At 33.9% G+C, this 13,760-nt stretch overlaps 1 protein-coding gene across 1 annotated transcript in view; it reads left to right on the forward strand.

Moving 5' to 3' along the window:
* The window catches only part of LOC111637006 (EP300-interacting inhibitor of differentiation 3-like), a 24,665-nt gene extending 17,274 nt beyond the window's left edge, over positions 1-7,391 (forward strand). The window contains exons 9-10 of the mRNA XM_023382410.1: positions 3,610-3,701; positions 6,828-7,391. Of these exons, the coding sequence (XP_023238178.1) occupies positions 3,610-3,701; positions 6,828-6,887 (152 nt within the window). The 3' untranslated portion in view covers positions 6,888-7,391. The remainder of the gene's footprint in view (positions 1-3,609; positions 3,702-6,827) is intronic.
* The last annotated feature ends 6,369 nt before the right edge of the window (positions 7,392-13,760 follow it).

A 13,760-nucleotide genomic window follows, 5' to 3' on the forward strand; every position in this document is an offset into this window, starting at 1 on the left:
GTTACATAATACTGTATACTGTTCACAGTATTATGTGACATAGTATAAAGCAATATTAAAATTACAATTAAATTCTACACAGTATATAAAATATAAAGGCAGAATGTTACTTTATTGTCCCAATATAAAATTACAAAATTAAGTATGTACAAATAAACGATTATTAGTCTACTGCCAAGTACCCATGCATATACACCTTATATTTGAAAAATCTCTCTTAAAAAATTACAGATTAATATGCATGTAGATTTCTCACCCTTTTCGACAAAAATAAAAGAATTAAAAATTACAGTAGAGTAATATCTATAAATTAGAAATACACAAGTCAGTAAAGTTTCTGTTCAGCCATTTCCTAAGGATTTATTCACTTTACAAGCACAAATTTAATCATTTTCGATGTTCTTGTAAGAAAGGATATCACGTAGCCAAAGCGAAAGTAGCACTACGATTGACATCAGCGCCACCTTGTCTGTGACGTCACTAACCTCGATGTATGGACCGAACGGTTATAATGGAGGAATATAAGCGCTTTCGACACTATCCCCGCATTTTTTTATGCAGCGAGAGTGTAGCGAAATGACGTCACGAGCAGTATTGGCCAATTAGAAACCAGTTTCAGTGTGTTCGCTGTAAAGCGCTTCTCGAGCGCTGCATAAAAAAACGCGAGGTATATTTCCTAGCCACTGTAGTCATAAGAGAGATCCCACAATCCCACGCACGCGAGAAAATACAAGATGGCTGCGGAACACGTGTCGGGCTATCAACAGTGAACTAAGAAAGATAATTTCGAGAGACGATGACATTTGTCTATTATTATAATAATACCTAACGATAAAATAAATGATTTAGAAAAGTTTTTCTTGTTTAACTGCTTTCTGTATGACTTTTTCTGATTAAAAAAAGCCAATTTTTATGTTTATAAAATATTTTGAATGAAAAATATTGAAATATGTACAAAATAAACCATTTTGAACACTCTTTTTTATTATTTATAAAAAAAAAATATATATAGTTATGGCATAAACAATTAAATTTTAACTGACTTAATTTTGCGAACACATCTTTTTTATTTATATGGGTATCTTAAGGTCTGTTTTTGCGCTAATGTTGCTAATGCACCATTTGAGCGAAAAAAAAAANTAATTCTGATCCACTCGTGATACGACACGTGATCTCCCTCTATCTCCCCATTCCTTCGACCTTTAACCGCCAAAATTTAACAGCATTAAACTCCCTAATACACAAACCTCCCAGCAAAATTTCAGAAATTTTCGACAAATGGTACGGGAGTCATTAAGCTTCAAATTGGGCCAACAAAATCGTGCCCCCAACATACACATACATACAGAACCCCCACCCACTTCTTACATTTCTTGAAGTCCCGAGTCCAAAATCTTGGGGTTCATTTTTGACGATCGCCATACTTTCCCTCTGTTAAAGCAACTGAAGTGAATCATAGGAACCGCTGATTTACAGGATGAGAAAACTCGTGTACACTTAGTGGAAGTAATTACCAACATCACCCCCATAAAGTCCTTAATAAAAAAGGTTATAATTGATTATAATAATGTACGGTTTACTTTAATTAATACCTACTTTATTATATTTTCTGCCCGTTTAGATAGGGCAGAAAGGAAAAAAACAGAGAGGAAAAATGGCCCTACCTTTATTGAAAGTAATAAGTAAGAACCTTTAAAGGGATTTTTAATGAAATAAACACGTTTCAAGTCATAAATTTTACCATTTTATATAAATATATTAGTCTCTGATGTATGATAAGTGCTTGTGTGACGTATCTGATCTCATTACAGGAGTACACAGTGCAGCTTACATTAAGGGAGCAATGGGCCGACGAGAGGATGCATTTCAATGATTATAACGGCCAAATACGTTATCTGACGTTGACGGATCCGGATAAAATTTGGAAACCCGACTTATTTTTCGCTAATGAAAAGGAAGGACACTTCCACGAAATCATTATGCCAAATGTTTTGCTAAGGATCTACCCCAAAGGAGACGTTCTTTACAGTATCAGGTGTGTAGGTGATTCTTAGTGTAACGTCAAGGATCCGTAACTTAAAATAGAATTTTCTTTATTAATTTAGGATATCTTTGGTGCTTTCTTGCCCAATGGATCTCAAATATTATCCTCTAGATAAGCAGATATGTACTATAACTATGGTCAGTTGTAAGTAGTCTAAGTCAATAAATATAATAATTTCTCTTCTAGAATTATTCTTAAGTAATTCAGAGGCTAAATTATTGTTTCTTTTTTTATTATAATAAAATATAAGGACTTATTATGAGCTTTAATATTGAATTATCAATTAATACTGGAACTGTAACTAGTTATATACTTGTAAACTGTAATTATGTAGTTAATTATGCAGAGTTATACATCATAATTACATAACTAGTTATATAGAATATATATATACACAGTTGAACCTCTGAACAGCGACCTTTTGACTCTCTCTCTCTACCTAGGCTTTAATATACAGTTAAACCTCAAATATATATATATACACAGTTGAACCTCTGGATGCATTGCCAGAGGTTCACCTGTATATACATATTTCAACATACACTACTAGGACCTCCGGTCCAATCTCCTCTTCCAGTGTATTTAACATTTACTATATAATCATTGTCAGTTACTATCGTGGCAACTCGGGATGCATTCACTGCTCTTGACCTGTAAACTCCCACACAAAGTACTCAGTTGGCCATAACATACCCAGCAAGGCAAATATATATAAATATAAACGTCTTTACTAAATCCAATACATAGCAATAACACCTTCAACTGCCATAAACCATTGTGCTACTTTTGACTAAGATTTCCTCTCTTTGCTAATCAGAAACTTCACCAATATACAGCATTTTTTGTGTAATTACTTTCTCAGTTAATTATCTTTCCTTGTTCTGAAGAATTCAAAATTAAAGTTTAAAGTTATCCAAAGATCTTACTTAGACATAGCAACATATAGTTGCACAGATCCAAAGTGGCTGCAAATAAATAAATACAAACTTGATTGATTTAATGTCATCAACTTAATGTTCAATATAGTTTATTGTTTCTTTCTCGCATATCTGTAAGAATTCTTTACTTTACTTTTTCAAATAAAAGGGTGTCTCAGTTTGTTTGACCAAAATTTAACTTACAATAATCTTTCCATTAATAACAAAATTAAAAAATAATTGGAAATTAATTTTATACTGGATAGAGGTAAGTTTAATAGCTAGAATGCCAGGGAGAAATGCTGATATGGCAAGAGCGGAATTGGACATGCTTTGCTTATAATTATTTTAAGTAAAATTAAACAGTAAAATAGATGCAGCAAGGCTAATCTACATAAAATAATTTTCAAAATGATTATAAATTTCATTTGTTTTATACAAGTGCCTTAATGAATTGAAAATAGATTTCACCTTATCACATTTTGTACATGTAGATATTGCCATTATAGTTAACATTCATTTTTTATTTTGTTAATGTTAAAAATTAAACAATTAGAAAAGTAGAAAAGTTTTCTCTGTAAAAACTATTATTTGAAGCACTACATTGCATATAATTACTTAAAAACATATATTTTTTTATTTTTATAGAACCAATTTTACAGCAAAACAAAGAGAGTACAGGTTCTTCAAGAGGAAAACAACATCAGATTATAATGTCAGTCACAATTCAAGAATGGAAGGTAAATATTTATAATATATAGAATCATACAACATATAAATGTTGCAACAATTTTCAAATAAGAAAAGAACTTATTTCTATATCATAAATGAAAAATGTGATAACACCAGAGAAATTATATATACGTTGATGTTTGATGATAAAGTCGCCGTCATCTTATTTTAAACTTGTTCATAACATACTATGAGCCATTCACAGACCAAATCGATTAACAGCATTTGTAAATCCTTAATATAATCATTATTATTTTTACATTTTTCGCATAACTAATTTTTTTATATCGTTACATTAAAGCTATTCTTTAATATAACGGTATATAAAGATACATTCTACAATGTTTATTTAAATTTAAAGTTTAAGAGAAATTTTAAAAAATAATTTATATTATCAATTTTTATACTGTTTGTTTTATGGAGTTAATCAATTTGGCAAGCCCATATCAAGATAAGCAAAAACTCTTTCCATTCCAAGGTTCTTGATTACATCATCGTTTTTACTTTTCTGGCTATTATACTGAGGGAAAGTATTAAGTTTAGTGATTAAAAGTCGAGGGGTGGGGAGATAATGGGGGTCGTGTGTATCTCCAGTAGGCTCAAACTTAATGATGATTTTATTTGTTATTAATATTTACAACTTTTTAGACCCATCCCTACCCTCAAAATTAATCTTTTTGCCATTTTATGATAAAAAAAACTTTTCATATTTTTAACTAATAAAATATGATAACAGATGGCATCACCAAAATTTTAAATGTTTCCAGGGAAAGTTGAACATTAATAAACCAGAAATGGGTTGCTCAAGTTTCATGATAATCTTGGAAATTACTAAGTTAAAAAAGCTTATATAATAGAGCTCATAAAAATGATGTGAAATGCATTTTGCTGCTTTTATTTTTTATTATAAACAATAAAAGGATTTGCTCATAGAATGTGAAGTAAGATCACAGATAAGTTTACTTTGTCCAACAAAGTNCAAGGTAAGCATTGCTTTTTCGAGTGTGCTAAACTTTGTTTTTTAGTTTTGTTATTTATACTGTATATTTAATCAATATGGCACCAAAGAAAGAGAAAGGTGACAGTGGAAATAGAAAACGTTTTAGTGTAGCATTAAAGAAAGAAATTATTGCAAAATAGGAGAATGGCATTTGTGTTTCTGACATCGCTAAAGAATATAATGTGGCAAAGTCGACTATCTTTACAATTATTAAAAACAAAAAAGCATTTAAGGCTACCGAACTGGCTAAAGGAGTGAATGTGATATCGAAACAAAGATCTAAAGTTTTAGATGAAGTTGGAAAACTGTTGCTAATATGGATCAATGAAAAGCAACTTGTTGTAGACAGTGTTAGTGAAGCTATAATTTGTGAAAAGGCTAAAAATTTATACAATGACTTGTTGACCCAGACACCCAGTACAAGTGCAGACAGGCAGGACTTTAAAGCGAGCCGAGGGTGGTTTGATAGGTTTCATCGACAAACTGGCTTCAAGTTCAGATGAAAAAGCAGCAAAAACATTTGTAGATGAATTCACAGAGTTTGTAAAAAGTGAAGGATAGTCTAGAATCAAGTGTTTAATTGCAATGAGACCAGTCTTTTTTGGAAAAGAATGCCTAGACGAACATACATAATCCAAGAAGAGAAAGCACTTCCCGGGCACAAGCCCATGAAGGACAGACTCACTCTTTTATTTTGCGCTAATGCAAGTGGTGACCTCAAAATCAAGCCACTTTTAGTCTACAACACTGAAAATCCCCATGCCTTTAAGAGCAAAAATGTGATAAAGTCCAAACTGCCTGTACAATGGAAGGCAAATAGTAAGGCATGGGTAACTCAGACTTTATTCACGGATTGGCTCACAGAAGTGTTTGCTCCTCTGTTAAAAATTATCTTCAGGAAATGGATCTTCCTCTTAGATGTCTTCTCTTAATGGATAATGCTCCAGCACATCCACCAAATTTGGAGGATGACTTGGATAGTGAACATGACTTCATCAAGGTCAAATTCCTTCCACCCAACACAACTCCATTACTGCAACCAATGGATCAGCAAGTGATTTCCAATTTTAAAAAGCTGTATACCAAGGCACTGTTTACCATGTGTTTTCAGGTTACCAATGATACCGACTTAACTCTTAGAGCTTTTTGGAAGGAGCATTTTAACATCCTGCATTGTATCAACCTTATTGACAAAGCCTGGAGTGAGGTCTCTCACCGCACTTTGCAATCGGCCTGGAGGAAACTTTGGCCAACTTGTGTCCCAGAGCGAAACTTTCAGGAATTTGAAGAAGAGAGCTCTCCTGATGTAGTGCATGAAATCGTGTCCATTGGCAAGAGTTTGAGAGTAGAGGTAGATGATGCAGACGTGGAGGAGTTGCTGAAAGACCATCAAAATGAACTAACGACAGAAGAGCTGGTTGCCATGCAGGAAGAACAGATGAAAGTCTTACAAGAAGAGCATTTGTCAGAGGGAGAGGCTAGGGAAGAAATCACCAGTGCTGAGATCAAGGAAATTTGCAGAAAATGGAATGATGTGCAGGAATTTATTGAGAAGCACCATCCTAACAAAGTTGTGGCTAATAGGGTCATTAATTTAATGAACGACACTGTGCTAGCGCATTTTAGAAAAATTTTGATTAAGAGAGTAAGACAATCAACTTTAGATCACTTTCTTATTCCTTATCAAAAGTGACCTCAACTCGAAGAAACTCCCGATGCAGTACTACCCGATATTTTTATGGAGGGGAATTCCTCTTCCAGGCATTAAGCTCCATAGAAACAAAGGTATGCACAGTGCTACTGTATTAAATAAAGTTTACATATTTGTTGCTGTAATGATAGATACAACATTTTCTTATATTTTCATCAAAGAAAACCCATTTTACAAATAAAATTAAAAAAACACTGACTGCTAGAACAGATTAATTGTATTTGCATTAATTTCTATGGGAAAAATTGCTCCGGTTAACGAACGGACTTGTGGAACGGATTACATTTGTTAACCGGGATTCCACTGTACTTAGATATTGTAAATGATTTATATAGGCATAGAATTTTTTTAAACAAACTTAAAACTAATAATGTACAGTACATTTCACTAAATAATAACAACAGTTGTTTATTTTATTTATAGAATATTGTTGAAGCTTTCCAGATTAAAAGAGCATTAATAACTAGAAGAAAACGTTCTTAGAAATTTTCTATGTAATATTTATTATATGTAAGTTTTTGATAAATATATATATGTGAGAATTCTGCTTTCCTTTCAAGAAAGTTAGAACAATGTATGTATGCCCTCTTGATTACGGTCCTGAAAGCAGCGGTTTTATAATAATAGGTTTTATAATATGAGGTCAAATGACCCCTTTTTTTGATATGTATCTAATGTATCATAAATTTGTTATATTTTTTCAATGCAATATATTTTAAAACATTTTAAATAAACATGTTTAACAAAAGTATTTTTTCATTTCTTTTTTTTTAATCCATACAAGGACTAAGAGGACCTTTTTTTTTGTGACTGTTGCAGGTTTGATGTCTGGATCAAATTTCTGTGATTCAAATTTGTACATGGTCCATAGAGTAACAGTCTAATTCCTTTACTAATATTATGCATATTAATATTAGACAGTTTCATTTATATTGTAATGCATTTTAAAAAAGATTGAAGTTACTTAAGTCTTCTACTTGAGACAAATGAAGCCAAATAAATTCTTATTCTAGAACACATTGATGATTTATATCTTGGTTCATTTCTTAATATTTCTAATTATAAGTGGGGGAAAAATTGAGAATTTGATAAATTACATTATCTTCGGGTATTATTTTTATTACTATTGTTATGTGAAGAACTTTTAAAATTTCTAGATATATCATTTTGAATAAAATAACAGACTTTAGAATTTAATATTAAACTATTCAATACTTATGTTAGAAATATAAATTTCATTCATCCTTTAGCTAGTAGCATTTGTGACAAATTACTCATTTATCCAAGTTTTATCATTGGGATGCAATTTGAAAAAATTGTAGACTTATAAATTCCCACTGTTGTCCACTTGTCTTTCTTTAATCTTGAGAGCAGAGTTAGATAGATGAAAGCCAAGACCAGATATGGAAAGATTAGGGGCAGGAGGTCTCTATTAACTATATACGAACTTCTGGTGCAAACTGGAAGTCACATTATTTCAATTCAAAAATTTTCGTCTGAAAGGAGTTAGATATATGACCATTATGATTCTATTGCTAACAGGAAAAGTATGATGTATAGGGACAAGACACTACTAATTTGAGGTAGAAAGCATATACAGTATATTAAAAAATACAATTAGAAATTGCAGCCTGGCATTGTGACGACGTCACAATAAATAATTGTTCAATTTTCTTATGTATACAGGGTATTTGGTAAAAAAAAAAACCAACAAAAAGAGCACCTGATGAAAAGAGAATGCCATTCAGGACAACATAAAATACAGGGTTTTTCTGTGATTTTTACAATGTTATGTGAAAAAGTTTTGACTGTTGTGCATTAATGCCTTAGAGATGTTTTTTTTCTTTTATTGACAATATGGTAGAAATATGTTATATGCAGCAACCCATTATATTACATTTAATTAATAATTACATTTTATTTCATGCTGTTTTGTTGAAATTAAGGAAAGTTAACATAAAATGTGGAAACAGTAACCAATCTACCAAAAAACTCGGTAACATTAATTCCACTAATGCATGCTGCTACTACTACTAAAAGATGAGGAAGCCTTGACCAGTCGGTATAGCCTTGGAAGAGAAGGATGAAGAGTTATAGCAGAAATGAGAAGGTTGAAGAAAAAGAAAGGATGACAGGAAAGTGTGAAGCATAAGACTCAGAGTGTTCACTGAGTGCCATTAATTAAGCAAACCAGAGATACAATTAGATTACAGAGTATAGCAACATAATTACATAACTCCTATGTTAGAGGCAGTAGAGGTCCTTTCTGCATTGGCAAGTGGCCACGGGCTCCAAAATTACAACCACATATGTACAATTCCCTCTCGTAAGAGGGTAGAAAAGAAAACCTCCTTTCTTTGGAGAAAACAACAATAAAAGAAAGAGTATATAATAAACTGAAAAAGTGCATGTTACAAAACACCACTGATCGGGGAGTGAATAAGACTTGGAAGCCTAACAACAGCTGCTGGCTTTGGAGGAGGGAACAAACAGAACAGGGCATGTACAACAAGATCTCCACAACCAGGGAGTGCAAAATGTGGAAACCTTAAATGGCAGCAGCATAGCCACAGGCCTCCGAACAATCACATTTACAATCCCTGTTGGTACAGGGGGAAGGATAATGAAACATTGACAAAACATTGGGTCCCCCTTTCCTCGGTTGGAACAAAAGAACATACATACAAAAACCCATTAGAAGAAAGCAGAGAAACCTTAGACCAGGAACAAGCAGGTGTTAAAGAACCATGCACCAGAGGGTACAACACTTGAAGTCTCTTTAAATAACTCAACATGCACAAACTGGTTGGCCTACATCATACCTGTTGAAAGTCTGCACGGATATAAGTTCCATGAGGAAGGTCTGTCGGGCCTCAGATGTTGTGGGAGTCCTGGGTATTTGGGATGACCTTGAAACGTCACCTCCAGTTGTTTGCTGGATAGTTCGCCTAGCTGGTAGTGCTTAGTAAGTCAGTAGCTCTGATGAAAGTTTCAAGAGCATGTAGAGTGTAGAGTCTTTTGATTGCTGAATTCATTCAGTGTGCTTGCTAAAATTCATCTTTCAGGTTTGTATTTAGTGCACAAAAAGTTGATATGCTGCACATCTTAATCCTCAGCTAGGGCAAAAGGGCATTTCCCATTCCCTTTGTTCAGGAAACACTTCAGGTGTGTCTTGAAGTTGTCATGTCCTGTAACAATTTGAGTGGTAATGTAGGTTGAATGGTAAAAAGACATGTGCCTCCTGTCCTGAATGCTTGGGAAAAATTGGAAGGCAAGTTTGCATGTTTTTTTCTGCTTCCCACCTCTGTTGCCAGAGCAGGGTCATGATGTTGTCTAGCTGGGACTTGACCAGGCTCAATAGAAGGGTGTTGAGAGAGTTGGGCATGTCAGCCTTAGCCACCTTTTTTGCAAGTAGGTCAGCTCACTCATTTCCAGTTATCCTAGCATGCCCTTTGACCCAGTTTAAGAGGATTTTTATCCCTTTTCCTCTAAGTAGCGTCAGAAGGTTGGTAGTTTCTTGAACTATAGTTAGCTTTGTGCATAATTTCCTGATTTGGGCTAGGGCCATTTTGCTATCGCTGCTGATGTGTATTGTTTTGTTTCTGAACATTGGCTTGTCTGATATATTGCAATCGCCTCAAAATAGCCAAACTTTCACCTTGGTTGTTTCAGCATTGCATTCCTAGCTTGAAGAAGGCCTGGTAAATTGATCATCCAGAGGTGTTATGAACAACCAATGCGCACCCAATGCCCTCAGCAGACTTCAACCTGTCAGCAAACACATTGTATGTTTTGTCATTTATTTCTGGTGCCTCAGTAATTTCCGGGTTTGGTTCTGCTGGGTGAACTATGTTAGTCTTTTGCTGTGAGTCCAGGCTGTAGTTCTGGATGTCTTTTATAAGTTACTCCATGGAAGCATGGATAATGGGAGTTTGAATGCTCTTTGCCATGACCTAAAAGTTGGTATTTCCAGTAGATTTTTAAAGCTTGTAAGTCCAGTGGTAGAATGTTTGAAATTACTTGTAATGCATTCATCGGACTGTATGCTTTAGCTATCGATATTAAACTCATTCGTTGGATAGAGTTAAAGTCTCATCAATCTTAAGTATTTGATGTCAGAGTTATGTTTAATCCTATGCCCAGACAGTTCAATTGCTGGTTTCTTATTAAGTGGGAAAAGTATACTTGCACATTTAGCTAGGTTGATTATCAGTTTTTTCTTTTCTGTTTAGAAGTTTGTTCATTTGAACCTGCAAGATTTGGCTTTTGTGTGTTATCAGTATCATTATATCATCAGCAAATCCTAATATATCGATAGTGGTGTCTGCTAAGGTAGTTTCTTGGAGTTTGAAAATATCATTATATTGCACAAGCCACAGTGTAAAGTACTATTTTATTTTTCCGACTTCCCAACGATTATCGACACTACTGTGTGCCGGAAATAGCCGTTCCCCTTGGAATTCGACAAAATCAAAGAATTAACTTATAAACAATAATTCTTATAAATTAAAGATCCTAATCGTCACCTCAATATACTAGGAACCTATTTCCTCAAACTCTCAAGACTTTCTATAATCGTCGATCCACAAATTGAATAACTTCAAAATCCTATCGGACACCTCTCTCGTTCACTGCTACGAAAGCTCACCAAAGCTCGTTGCTATCAGGAATTCACCTCGTTCGTTTTCACTTGAGTTAGAGGCTTTATAGTGTGAGGTGACGTCACAATTCTGAATGAGCTCACTCTCCTCATTTACATACTTATCTGTAACATTAAATTTTTCTTGTTTATCTGGCAGATTATTTTCCGACAATACTTCGCTAACCTTTTACATTATTCTTTTTAACAATTATCGGAATGCTTTATTCTTTTAAGGTTTAGCGATTCCTAACTGGGTTGTGGGGTCTTCCCCCCCCTTTTTCTCGGTGCGGACTTACTTTTTTCCACTTGGGAAGCGCAAGTGTGCGCGAATTTTTCTACGGCGCTTTTCTTTCGTCGGTGAGTTGGTTTTTCTTCTATTTTTAAGTTACTAAGGTGAATGGTGAGGAAACCTTCGTCTTAACTAAACATAAGCCCCAAACAAAATATAATGAAAGCAAAATAAGAGTAAAATAAAAAATAAAGCTCAGACTTGGTTCCTTACAACAGAATTGGCCAAGACCTAGAGCCCTCAGGGCACTCTCTGTTTATATCTCTCATGATAACATTAGAGCTGCACATTATGCTTTCTTTCCATAAGGAAACTCTTGTAGAGCCTGCAAATGTTTTTAGGACAATTTGTATCTTTTAGTGCTGAGAGGACAGCTGGCCACCACATGTGATCGAATACCCCTCGATACTGCCAGTGTATGTCTGTCGTTTTGTTTTGTTTACCTCGATCAGCTGGTGTAGTGCCATAATCGTACTTGTCTTTACGGAATCCATGCTGGTTGGTGTGGAGAAAATTTGTCTTTTCCATTTTAAATTCCAGTCTTTCACATATTAACGCATTGAGGATTTTTCCAAAGATTTGTAGTAGGAATATAGGGCAAGTCTTTTGCTGTTACATTAGTTCTTGTCTGGGCTTTAGGTATAAGCTTGATTTCAGCTCATTTCCAGGCATTGGGAAAATACTGGAGTTGAAGGCATTTGTTGTAAATTATTAACATGGTAGTTGGAATTGCATTGAAAGTATGCTTAGCCATGTTCCCTGTAATTTTGTTTGGGCCTGATAGTCAATAACTAATGTTCAACCTTTCATTTGTAAATAGCCTATATTCAGCCTATTTGTAAATAGTTTATGATAAATAAACAGGTATTTTTTTTGTAACCAAGTTATAGAGTGCACTTCTTGAGCCCAATCCATCTTCATCCCAAATCTGAGCACCTACACAAGCGATTGCTCGTGTAAAAACGAATTTAACAGCCATCGAGATTTCTGTGTCTGTCCTTTAAGACACTGGTATCAGTCCAGTTGACTTTGTCATCACTGACATGATGTCAATCCTTTGATTCCATGGTGTGGAAGCATAGGAAGCATTTTGCAGATGGTCACAAAAGCAAGAGATGACTCATCTGGAGGCAGCAGAAATGTCGATATGCAGGAGAGTAAATAAAACAAATGAAACAATTCTGAGGGAAATGACAGAATAAAAGTTAATGCAAGAAAAAGAAAGGAAAAACTGATAGATTATTAGTTTCCTAACAATCATTTCCTAAAAACTATCCTTGAAGGCAAAATTCTTGGAAATAAAGGAAGACCAAGGAAAAAGTATCTAAAACAGATCAATGCTTCTATGGGGTTTTGAGATTATTATGAATTAAAAAGGATTGCAGTGGGCAGAGAGCATTGGTTCAGTGACAAATGGACAAGTAAAGCTTTTAGTAATAGAGCATAAAATAAAATGTAATTATTTAAATTTTTTTGCAAGTTGTGTTTTTTACACAGATAGTGCAACATACTTTAGAGCAGGGGTGTCCAACCTTTTTGTTTCTCTGGGCCACATTGGAAAATGTCATGGAGTTTTGGGCCACAAGTGTATTATATATACTTGTGGCCCAATCCTTAAATATACTAGTATATTTAAGAATTAACATATCTAGATTATAGTAATAAGTATTAAATCTTTATCACAAAAAAGGATATATTAAAAAATTACTTCTACAGACACTTCTAATTTTTACTTAGAAATGGATAAATTCATTTATTATAAAGGAGACGAACAAAAATGTATTTGAAAAACACAAATATTTGGGTCTCTAATTAATAAAAATTGACAAAACACCATTTTAAAGTGCATTTTTATTCGACTAATATATTTATAAATAATATGTAGCCCAAAAAATAGCCAATGCGCCAAATGGTATTTTTTACAGCAAAATGAAAAAAGGGTAGCCAACTTTGGAGCAAAGTAGCCAAATCATGCAAACCTGGAAGAAATACTAAATAAAGTCGGAGTTGGACTCAAAGGATTATAGACCCAAATGCGGGGAAAAGAGAGAAAGGACAAAAGATAAAGAAGTGAGGACGGTTGGAAAATTAAGGGTCCATATTTGCATAACAGAAAGTCTATTTAATCTTTCTCACTACGTTTTATCTTTTGGCCTTTCCTCAAATTTGGGACTATAATTCTTTGAGTCTCAACTTTAGATTTATTTAGTATTCCTTCCCCATTCACACATATCCAAGTACTTGAAAATATTTCCTTTCGACTCAAAAATAAAATACATATAAAGATTTACGGCTTTGTGAAACTTCTTTTTTGAGTTTATGCCGTTGAAATAAATAAATTAAATTAAATAAAAAATTTGTCGGTTTTGTTTACACGTTTATTGGGCCGCATTGTAACTTGCCTTGGGCCGCAGGTTGGAGATAC

The sequence above is a fragment of the Centruroides sculpturatus genome, unplaced genomic scaffold (genome assembly GCF_000671375.1).
Source record: "Centruroides sculpturatus isolate CEXI.00-Female unplaced genomic scaffold, Cexi_2.0 scaffold927, whole genome shotgun sequence".
NCBI classification, from domain to species: Eukaryota; Metazoa; Arthropoda; class Arachnida; order Scorpiones; family Buthidae; genus Centruroides; species Centruroides sculpturatus.